This window comes from Malus sylvestris, chromosome 15, assembly GCF_916048215.2.
Source record: "Malus sylvestris chromosome 15, drMalSylv7.2, whole genome shotgun sequence".
NCBI lineage: Eukaryota > Viridiplantae > Streptophyta > Magnoliopsida > Rosales > Rosaceae > Malus > Malus sylvestris.
The window spans coordinates 16,284,964-16,297,028 of record NC_062274.1 but is presented as its reverse complement, the minus strand read 5'-3'; the positions used below and the strand labels follow the sequence as shown (position 1 = coordinate 16,297,028).

Genomic DNA, 12,065 nt, shown 5'->3' with positions numbered 1-12,065 from the left:
GTGACGATGCAAAAGAGTTTGAAGGTCGTCACCCAAAAACTTTAAAGACCATTTTTTTAAAAGAAATTTCTTGGACGAGAAAACTTGTTGGATTATTTTATTTTCTTTTGATCTTCCCCATCATTTAAAGCTAAAGTAGATTTGATTAGGAGAGTTTGTTTACCTATAAGTATGATATAAGTATGAGTGGTTGAGTAAACTATCAATAGAAAAAGTATTAAGATCTAAAAAATGGGAGAAAGGAGATTGGAGGTATCTAGGCACTATGAAGTTAGGCCACTTCATGCCCTATGAGCATTGTTGACCAAACCACAAAAACCCCTACCGCCTTTAAACCATATGCCAACATAGGGAGAAACAATATCTAAATAGAAAGTACAAGCCACCTCTAACACAAGGGGACAATTTGCGACTTAAGAACCCTAGTCCTAAATTCTTCTTTTACCAAAATATCTTTATGTTTCTGCAACGCAAATTTATACGATTAAGATATACTTTCAAATCACCAATCATAGAAGAATCTATGTAAGAAACATTAAGAAATTGGGTTGAAATAGTACCATTGCAAGTATTTTAGTATAGGACTAGGATTCTTTCCCCTTTTCTTTTCATCATCTCCTCTCATATTCTCTATTTTGTCTTTTATTTCTATAAAAAATTAATATAAGATATTGGCGTGGCTTAACCGTGACCGTTCAAATAGAAGGGGAGGAAAGAGGAAGGAAAAAAAGAAGGGAGAGAATCCTACTCCTTTAGCATATGACATAGTCAATGAAATAGTACTCCTATGTGTTCGAAAGTGGCGACGAAAAAATTCAAATAAAAATGGTGAAGGTCTTTTAGTTAAAATGATCTTTATGATTGACATAGTTTTTTAGCTTGGTCCCTAATAATGAACATCGGTAGAAGTAGTGCCCTTTATAAACCATTTTGGTAATTTCGTGAAAAATCTGTCAATATTCTCGTTAGATTATTACGTAAACGACCATGTGATCATCTTTTTGAGGATATATTTGTCAAACCAACATCTAGTTAACAAAAATATTGACAATTTTTTTTACAAAATGACTAAAGTGATTTACAATAGACAAACTCAATAACCAATTATTTCTGTTTTCATTGTCAGTAATTAAAGTAAAAAATTATGTCAATTCCATTAACCATTTTAGCTAAAAAACCGAAAAATGAAACCCCCAACAACAATTGAGCAATGATTTGAACAGATGGGCAGTTTTGTACCCCATTCCACTCCCATCATTCTCCTATCAATTCTCATATCAAAATATGGGTCGCAATCATCGTAAAAGCAAAAGTATCAATAATGAACTCAACTACCTTTTTTTCCCTCACTAGAAAAGTGTTGATTAGCTCTCAATTTTTGGACACATTAAGATCATTAACTTTGAAATTGTAGTTGTCGTTGATGTTACTAAATTATTAATTTTACTAATATTATAACCAATTTTTAATTAAATAAATTAAGAAACTGTTATGCAAGCCTAATATGAATTGGGAAATAATAACACAAACGAATTTTCTTCTTCTTACACACCATTCTTTTTCTAACCACCAAGTTTAATAAATCAAACATAATAAACGAAATTAATTAAACTGAGTGAGCGAGGAGTGAAATAGGTGCGTGATTATCATTTTCCTAATGAACTTTTGTAGGTTTAATAACGTAATTTGATCAATTAGTCTTTGCTTCAGTAATTCTCTTAACTTTGAATGAACTTTGATATTTGACTCTCAAATATGCGAAAGTAATATATATTCCAACGGAGTTCGAAAGTGATATAAACTCGTGTGATTACGATGGGTTTAAATAATTATCATATCTGCACTACCTTTGATGAAGATTTATAAAAAAAGTTTGGATATGCTAAACAATGAATTGAAATTATTGAATTGTTGTGAAATGAATTGATAAACATTTGTAATCCCATGACTTAGTGTATAATAATAATAACGTTGGGGCATAGTAATGAATGTCATCATGTTGCTTATGGTCAAAATGATTCGTCACCTTTATATCTCAATCGGAATTATTTTTGCTCATCATTTTCGAGTGATGATGATATTCATCATCTTATTTATTAGGCTTATTATACAAAATAGTACTTGAGATTTGCATGATCAATAGAAATGGTCACTGAGATTGAAAATCAATAGAATGGTCCTTGAGATTGTCCACTGTTGATGCACAAAACCGGAGGTCTTGGAACAACGTAAATCCGACCGTGAATCTGCAAGTAATGTAAATAACACAAGATGTATCGTGGTTCATCCCAAGGTTTGGGCTACGTCCACACTGATTGTATTGTATTTCTCTGAGAAGTGAGGGAGAGAGCCTCTGTAATATGAGAGGGGAGGTGAGAGGATTTTAGGCCTAAGAGTTGGCCTCCTTTAATTGTGAGAGTGAGGGGTCATTTTATAGAATAAGGACTCTTCACTTATTACATATTTGCCAATTCCTTTATTACATAATTACATTTAAGTCCTCCGAGTATTTATACGAGGTCTAAATACGAGGCCCTAAATATGGTATAAACAGTAGTCCCCAAGTCTTCAGTCAATAGAATGGTCACTGAGATTTGCATGATCAATAGAAATGGTCACTGAGATTGAAAATCAATAGAATGGTCCTTGAGATTGTCCACTGTTGATGCACAAAACCGGAGGTCTTGGAACAACGTAAATCCGACCGTGAATCTGCAAGTAATGTAAATAACACAAGATGTATCGTGGTTCATCCCAAGGTTTGGGCTACGTCCACACTGATTGTATTGTATTTCTCTGAGAAGTGAGGGAGAGAGCCTCTGTAATATGAGAGGGGAGGTGAGAGGATTTTAGGCCTAAGAGTTGGCCTCCTTTAATTGTGAGAGTGAGGGGTCATTTTATAGAATAAGGACTCTTCACTTATTACATATTTGCCCATTCCTTTATTACATAATTACATTTAAGTCCTCCGAGTATTTATACGAGGTCTAAATACGAGGCCCTAAATATGGTATAAACAGTAGTCCCCAAGTCTTCAGTCAAGAGAGTCTTTTGGCTGGAGACTTGAAATTTAGTCCATGTGTGGGCCGAAGTAACTAGATGTTGTCTTGAACTGATGCTCGATATGAGGCGGTGCTCAATCTGAAATGATGCTCAACTAGAAGTAGCACACGTTACGACGCTGCTCGGCTCGTGGCTTATATTGCCTTGGTTGACTCGGCTTGTGGCGTTTAAAGGTGAGGGAGTCCCTTTTATAGAATAAGGGCTAACTCCTCAATACATGGATGATGGGCTAGAGTTGATGCTCTCTAATGATGGTGAGGGAGTCCCTTTTATAGAATAAGGGCTCGCTCCTCAATACATAAATGATGGGTTAGAAGTGATGCTCGCGGCGAGGCGGTTGCTCAACTGGCGGCGATGCTCTCTAACGAAGGTGAGGGAGTCCCTTTTATAAAATAAGGACTCGCTCCTCAGTACATGAATAATGGGTTAGGAGTGATGCTCGTGGCGAGGCGATTGCTCAGCTGGCGGCAATGCTCTTTTTTTCTAACAAAGGTAAGGGAGTCCCTTTTATAAAATAAGGGCTCGCTCCTAAATACATAAGTGATGGGCTAAGTCCCCCACGTATTTTTCATGAGTGCTCTCTAATGAAAGTGAGGGAGTCCCTTTTATAGAATAAGGGCTCGTTCCTCAATACATAAATAATGGGCTAAGTCCCCCAAGTATTTTTCATGAGTGCTCTCCAATGAAATTGAAGGAGTCTCTTTTATAGAATAAGGGCTCGCTCCTCAATACATAAATAATGGGCTAAGTCCCCCAAGTATTTTTCATGAGGCCCAGTTGAGGCCCAATATATGGTGTATAGTGTAGTCCCCCAAGTCTTCGGTCAATAGAGTTTGTTGGCTGGAAACTTCAAATTGAATCCATGTATGGGCCGAAATGGCGGTTGTTCGGATGCGATATTTGTATACCCTGCATTGAAGCTTTGTAGGTGAAGCTTTGCAAGTGAAGCTTTGAAGCTAGAGCTCTGTAAATGAAGCTTTCGAAGCTGGAGCTTTTGTAAATGAAGCTTTTAAAGTTAGAGCTCTGTAAATGAAGCTTTTGAAGCTGATTGACATGAGTGATGCTAATGAATGTTTATGTTGATTGACATGAGTGATGCTCATGGATGTTGTCATGAGTGATGCTCATGAATGTTAACATGAGTTATGCTCATAAATGTTGACATGAATGATGGTCATGAATGTTTATGTATGATTGTCATGAGTGATGTTCATGAATGTTTATGTATGAATGTCATGAGTAATGCTCATGTATAATTTGGAGTACTGGGCGTACTTTTGATCACCTGGTTGGTGGCATGAAGGAGAGTACGGGTTGTACATTTCATCACCTGGTTGGTGGCATAAATAACTAGTTGCCAAATAATATTAGAGTATGGGTTGTACATTTCATCACTTGGTTGGTGGCATGAATGGCTAGTTCCCAAATGATATTAGAGTACGGGCTGTACATTTCATCACCTGGTTGGTGGTAATAGCGGCAGGTTGCCGAATAATTTTGGAGTACTGGGCGTACTTTTGATCACCTGGTTGGTGATAATAGCGGTAGGTTGCCGAATAATTTTGGAGTACTGGGCGTACTTTTGATTACCTGGTTGGTGATAATAGCGGCAGGTTGCCGAATAATTTTGGCGTACTGGGTGTACTTTTGATCACCTGGTTGGCGATAATAGCATCGGGGTACCGAATAATTTTTTGTAGTACTGGGCGTACTTTTGGTCACCTGGTTGGTGCTATTTTGGGCTTATGGGCCTTCGCTCTCCACACAACATTCCAGCCTATTTATTTTGGGCTTTGTTGTTGTTTTTTTTTTACTACCCTCTGATGGGGTTTATACAGATGTCTCCGACAAATAAGAAAAATAAATTACATCATTCAAAACAAAGGTTTCGATACAAAAGCTTCGACAGTTGCAGATCGTTGGTGCGTTGCTTTTGCTTTTGTTTTCGTTTCTGCTTTGCTTTTGCTTTCGTTTCTGTTTTGCTTTTGTTTTGTTTCTCCCACTCCTGTTTTTTCTCTTTTCTCTTTTGGCAGATGGCAGACAATGCCAAAGAGGAATAATAATGGTATTGTTGTAGGACAACTTATTTGTATCTCTACTTTCATCATTGGCAGCGGACGGTGATCTCATCTTTTGCTTTTCTTGGTATCTCCATCAGCATCATTCCAGCCAGGCTCTCAAGAAGCTCAATCTTCTTCTCGATCGACATTCCACAGGATTTAACACTCTATCCTGCCCCAAAAACACCACGTTTCGAGGTTCAAGGATAGGAGAGTTGAGGAAAACACCGCCTTCTCTGTTGAGAACATTTGGGGACTACTGGGCCTCATGATGTATCGTGGTAATAGAAATAAACATTCATGATGTATCTGAAACCTTCTTATCAGAAACCATAATGGCATTGGGTCCGTTACCCTCATCGAGCTTCTCGACGATCTTATCGGTGAAACCCTGATCGATAAGCTTATCTTCTAGGACGACGAGCTTGAGTTCAATCTGGCGCTTTCGATCGTGCTCGAGGATGTCTCTATTAGGCTTCTTGGTGACGCCGTGGACTGCAAAGGGGTCGAGCACTGGTGCCGCTTAGCTTTGCAGAGGTTGGCCTTGAAGACGTCGAACCTATAGTCATGCTCCACCTGAGTCGTGTAGGTCTACCTGAACGTCGCTTTGAAGCTAGAGAAGTGATCGATGCGGAGGAGTTGATCTACCATGTTTTGTTGCTACCTCTGCGACCTATGCTACTTGCCTTTTGGATTGATTATTTAGGAATTTGAACAGGACCCAGTTTCTAATTCAGAGATTTAAGTCAGCCCAAACGAAGAACTTCGATATATCAGACTGAAAATTCAGATGGGTTTCCGTGGGCTTTTGAGTGTTTGAGTGTTTTCAGCTGGAAAACAAATGGGGCGACCGTGGTTTTTTGGTAGCCAGGTTTTTTCTGGATTTTAATTTAGACTAAAAATAGATAACTTGGAGGTAGATGACAAGATTTCAGATGGAAGAGAGAGAGAGAGAGGGAAGGAGAAAGAGCGTTTTTCTTTTGCTTCTCGGAGATCAGAGCTAACTGCATAAGAGACAACAAAAAACAGTTCATTCGTAGGTGTTTGGTTTCTTGGGTTTTGCAGATTCACGGCGGAGGTGAAAAAATGAAAGAGAACCGACATAGTTTTTTGTGTCGATTCCCACAGACGGCGCCAAATGTTGATGCACAAAACCGGAGGTCTTGGAACAACGTAAATTCGACCGTGAATCTGCAAGTAATGTAAATAACACAAGATGTATCGTGGTTCACCCCAAGGTTTGGGCTACGTCCACACTGATTGTATTGTATTTCTCTGAGAAGTGAGGGAGAGAGCCTCTGTAATATGAGAGGGGACGTGAGAGGGTTTCAGGCCTAAAAGTTGGCATTCTTTAATTGTGAGGGTGAGGGGTCCTTTTATAAAATAAGGACTCCTCACTTATTACATATTTGCCCCTTCCTTTATTACATAATTACATTTAAGTCCCCCGAGTACTTATACGAGGCCCTAAATATGGTATAAACATCCACCACCTATGATTTTGGTCATTCCGTTAAAAACTCTTTGGGCAGTTTTCAAAACTTCGTAACTCAATCGATTCTTAACAAAATTAGACCCATAATATATCAAAATGAAGATACGAAAGTGTAGAACAAGATTATCCCTATTTGGAAGCCCAATGATTGCCGGAGATGACCGGAAAATAGCCTGAAAGGTGACTGGTCCGCAGGAAAACTGGAAAACTTGCCGGAAACTGGGTAAACTTTAAACGTTCATAACTTCTTCAATACTCAACGAAATCGAGTGATTCAAAAACAAAAATCACACTTCTCGATGAGAAGAAGAGAATGGTATCTTTATTGACTGCTAAATCACCGTGGTTTGGCCATAAAACCGCTCGAAAGTGGCTAACTCGAAAATGGTTAGCCACTTTCAAGCCGTTGTCCGACCAAACCACAGCGAGTTAGCCCTCAAGAAAGGTACCATTCTCTTCTTCTTATCAGGAAGTATGATTTTTGTTTTTGAATCACTCGATTTCGTTAAGTATTGAAGAAGTTATAAACATTTAAAATTTACCCAGTTTCCGAAGAGTTTTCCAGTTTTCCCACGGATCAGTCACCTTTCAGGCTATTTTCCGGCCATCTCTGGCAACCATTGGGCTTCCAAATAGGTATAATATTATTCTACACTTTCCTATCTTCATTTTGATATATTATGGGTCGAATTTGGTTAAGAAACGATTGAGTTACAAAGCTTTGAAAATTGCCCAAAGAGTTTTTAACGGAAGGATCAAAATCATGGATGGTGAACAATCTCAGGGGCCATTTCTATTGATTTTCAATCTCAGGGACTATTTCTATTGATCATGCAAATCTCAGAGACTAGTTGTATAATAAGCCTATTTATTATTGTTAGATAAGTTTAATTTTCGATATTTGTATAATAGATAGACACAAATTTTAAAATTTAAAATCATCCAATGATAATAAGTAAGTTGGTGAGCATTATCACTGCTTGACAGTGTTGAGCAAAAATATCTTAGTCTCATACCATTCAAATCACACGTTTACCAAAATAGACTATGGTTTAGGGTTTTTCACAATAGATCCATCAATAAAGAAAAGGGTTTATACAATCACAAACTCGTCATGCACCTCATGTAGTGGCGAAGTCATGATTTTACAACAATAAGGTCATGATTTCAACTAAAAAAATTCATTGCACCATTCCATCAAGCATTTGTTGGGCACCTATCAAAATCTACTAACATTCGCCGAAAACTTGTGATGATGATATTTATCGATAACTGTTGTGTTCTTCTAGCATCTGCATCTGCCAAGGTGTGCTCATGATTGCAGACTACTAAGACTTGCCTACAACGTGGTGCGAACCATTGGGTTGCATACAAGAAAAAAGAGAAGAAAGACACGGGAAAGAAAGAAAGAAATTGGAGAAGAAAGAAGCAACAATATGTTGTAATTCAACATTGTTCACTCTCTTTAGTTGGAGTCAAAGATAAATTTACCAACAAATATACATGAGGTTAGGAAGTTGTTAGGGTCATGAGCAGCTATTGCTCCAAACTGGCTCCTCTACTAACCTCATGTTCAACAACTAAAATCAAAGCGATAGTTGGTTAAGAATACGTATCTATGTATTCGAGTGTTTAATTATTGACTCGCCCATTTTTTTTTAATATTGTTTATTTATAATTGAAAAGTTTAGTACGTAATATGAACATTGTATCATATTATGAACCAAGTAAACTCTAAAGGAAGAATAGTTCAACTGAACTAAAAAATCAAAAGAAAATACCAAGCATTTTACAACTAACGAGTCATTCGTTGTTGAAAATAATTTAAACTTTGATACGTAAGCAAAAATAACTCATTAAAACGATCAAAACCGTCAAATTGATCGGGACCATTGAAATGCTCAGTTGGTAGGCTATCCCTCACCCAATGTACATGTGAAGGTTGGTGAAAGGCCCTATCAATCCTCTTAAAGTTTCAGATGTTAATGGCAAATCCCATATCACAAATGTCACCTTTCCCCTTTGCCTCTGGTAACTTTTGCCTGAGAGATATCAGGTCTTTTATGTCCAAGCAGTAGAAATGGGTAAATCCAAAATTCAAATGAGAGTTGCAGAAGATAGATAGATAATAATTGATACTTTGGACATAAATGGCAGTAGCATTGAGGGGGATTATAGGACTACTGGACAAAGATTTCATACAGAAATTGTCTTTTAGGTATCGCCCATATTTCTTCTACCGGTCGACCTCAAAATAAAATAAAATAAAATAAAATAAAATAAAATAAATAAGTGGAGCCATGTGTTTATTAGGAAAACGAAGTTACATGTCATGAGTTTATCGGCAACGTAGAATCATGACTTTATAAATAATTAAATTTATTGTTATCATACTATTTTAGTCTAATAATATTACGTCATGCAAACGGTAATTACAGTATTCGATCGGAACGCCACTTGACCGAAATCTGTTTATTAAGTGGTTATTTTCTGAAAAAAAAAAAATTGAGAAAAAGATGTAAAGTTTTATAAGAAAAACAGAGTCTTCTCTCATCTTTCTCTTCGTTTATGAGAAATTTTTAGTTGTGACGAGAATACAGATGATATATCAGGTGTTTTTATGTAAGTGATGAAAAATTTTAATTTTTAAATTATTAAACTTTTAACACACATAACCCATCATTTATATAAGGATATATAGTGTACCATCTCGTGTGACAGTCGAAAAATCTCTCCCTTCACTTATAAAATCCTCATCAGTAAACTCAATCTCTCACCTCACACTCCTCACACTTCTTTCTTTTCTCACTTTCCATCATCCTCTGAGAAATTCCAAAAGACCATTAATTTGGTTCCAGCTGAAACAAAAATGGTGGCCAAGAAATCACGGATTGTGATAATTGGAGCGGGAATGGCCGGCGTCACGGCGGCGAACAAGCTGTACACTGCTGCAGGGTCCAAGGACTTGTTCGAGCTCGTGGTTGTGGAAGGCGGGGAGAGAATTGGCGGCAGAATCAACACGTCGGAGTTCGGCGGCGACCGGATTGAGATGGGAGCTACCTGGATCCACGGCATTGGAGGCAGCCCGGTTCATAAAATTGCTCAGGAAATTAATGCCCTCGAGTCAGCGCATCCGTGGGAGTGCATGGACGGGTCCTCCGACGAGCCCACCACCGTCGCGGAAGGTGGGTTGGAGCTGGAACCGGATGTGGTGGACCCCATTTCGTCTCTGTTCAAGAACTTGATGGATTATGCTCAGGGGAAGCAGGTGTTTGATGAAAGTCCAGAGAGAGAGTGCAATGGTGATTTTGAATACAGTAAGCTTGGAGATGAAGCTTCCAGGATTTGTGCAAGCAATGACGATGTTGGGAAGCTCAGTGTCGGCTCTTTCTTAAGGCAAGGCCTTGATACGTATTGGGTTTCGAAGAAAAACCGAGATGAGCAGGTCAGTGTCTATACAAATTGGAGCCGAATGTTGCTGCAAGAGGCCATCTTTGCAATGCATGAGAACATCCAAAGGACTTATACATCAGCTGGTGATTTGTTAACTCTCGATTACAATGCAGAAAGCGAGTACCGGATGTTTCCCGGCGAAGAAATCACCATTGCTAAAGGGTACTTGAGCATTGTTCAATCTCTAGCCTCTGTACTCCCACCTGGGTTGATCCAATTGGGCAAGAAGGTCAGAAAAATTCAATGGCAGCCGGATAATCGCAAGAACAAGGGCTATGAATCCGACACAAGGCCTGTGAAGCTCCATTTTTCTGATGGGTCAGTTTTGTTAGCTGATCATGTTATTGTTACAGTTTCTTTGGGGGTGCTCAAAGCTTCGATTCGCCAAGATTCTGGTATGTTCAATCCACCTCTGCCTCGTTTCAAAACCGAGGCGATTTCGAGGCTTGGATTTGGGGTTGTTAACAAGCTGTTTCTGCAACTGGGTTCTATTCATGCTCCTCCGAAGTCCCAAGATTTCAGCAAGTTTCCATTTTTACAAATGGTTTTCCACAGAGCAGACTCAGAGCTCAGGAATAAAAAGATCCCATGGTGGATGAGGAAGACAGCTTCTCTCTGCCCTCTCTACCACGATTCCAGCGTTCTGCTTTCTTGGTTTGCAGGGGAAGAAGCACGTGCGCTAGAAGCACTTTCAGATGAAGAGATTATCAACGGGGTTTCACAAACGGTGTCCAGCTTCCTATCACAAAACTCACATTCCCATGAATTGTGCAATGGGAATGGGAATCCGGAGGAGAACTCCGAAGTGAAATTTTCCAAGGTTTTGAAGAGTCAATGGGGTAGTGATCCACTGTTTCTGGGATCATACTCGTATGTTGCGGTTGGATCAAGCGGTGAAGATTTGGACAGCATGGCAGAGCCATTGCCATCTGATGATTCTGGTAGTGCTGCTAGTTCTTCACCTCCACTGCAGATTCTGTTTGCAGGGGAAGCTACACACAGAACCCATTATTCCACAACCCATGGAGCTTACTGTAGTGGCCTTAGGGAAGCCAATAGGCTTCTCCAACATTACCAACTTGTTGGTGTTCAGAAGAATTATTACTAGGATTTTTATTATTTTTGATCAATTATTTCTATGAAATATTAATTAATTTTCTTTTTCATGTTGAACATCTTTGCTTCTCTTTCTTTAAAGTACAGTATTGCATGAATTAAACAAGTCACTTTCAGTTTTCCATTCCTTTCTCTTTGATTGTGAGATTGTAGTATTTGTCGGGAGGCGATTTTCACACTTGATTTTCTCTTTCAGCCTGTATTCGGATTATACAAATCAAGGATGAATATACGGGAAAAACAAGAGGTGAACCGTAGAAAGAGAAAACGAGAGTGTGACCATCAGCATCGTAATATTGTTCTCCTCGAAAACAACATGGGTGATGGTATTGAATATTTCAAAGCGTTGGAGAGAAGCACAAAAACAAAGAAAGCTTTGGATGCCACCTCTCATCCCTACCAAGTGTTCGTTTTGGATTGCTCAATGGACAGGATCCGATAAACCCGGCTCTTTCCGGATTGGAGTCTTTCCATCCGTTCCTTTCCTGCACTCACCGCCCATGGCACTGCGTTCTTCAATCCCATACAAGAGTTTACCTTCCAAAGCCATTTCTTCGATGATGGAGTTATTTTCTTCCTTGTATTCTTCCAGTAATCCTCTGTAAAGTTAGGGGCCCAATTCTTACGATCCTATCGTTTGTCTCTTCTCGTCTGTCGTGTGAAAAAAAGACTTGTTTCTCTCCTTGTATTATTTTATTAATTCTTTGTTGGCTACATTTCTTTGTGTTTGTCTCTTTGGTCTCTTACCAATGCATACGAATCAATAGTTATCTCTCCGTGTGTCATGTAAAAAAAAAAAAAAACAGTTAAATAAGTTGGCTAAAGTGTAGGATGGTGGGACTCACTGTACCTCTTCTCATCACATGATGAAACACTTC

General features: G+C 38.7%; 1 protein-coding gene across 1 annotated transcript; it reads left to right on the top strand.

The window, feature by feature from the left end:
• Positions 1-9,377: 9,377 nt before the first annotated feature.
• LOC126605093 (probable polyamine oxidase 5) lies at positions 9,378-11,244 on the top strand. The gene has a single exon (XM_050272446.1). The coding sequence runs from the start codon at positions 9,488-9,490 to the stop codon at positions 11,177-11,179; it is 1,692 nt and encodes a 563-aa protein (XP_050128403.1). The 5' UTR covers positions 9,378-9,487; the 3' UTR covers positions 11,180-11,244.
• Positions 11,245-12,065: the final 821 nt, after the last annotated feature.

Excerpts from the sequence above, each read along its gene's own strand:
- LOC126605093 (XM_050272446.1), top strand. The coding sequence starts at position 9,488 with ATGGTGGCCAAGAAATCACGGATTGTGATAATTGGAGCGGGAATGGCC.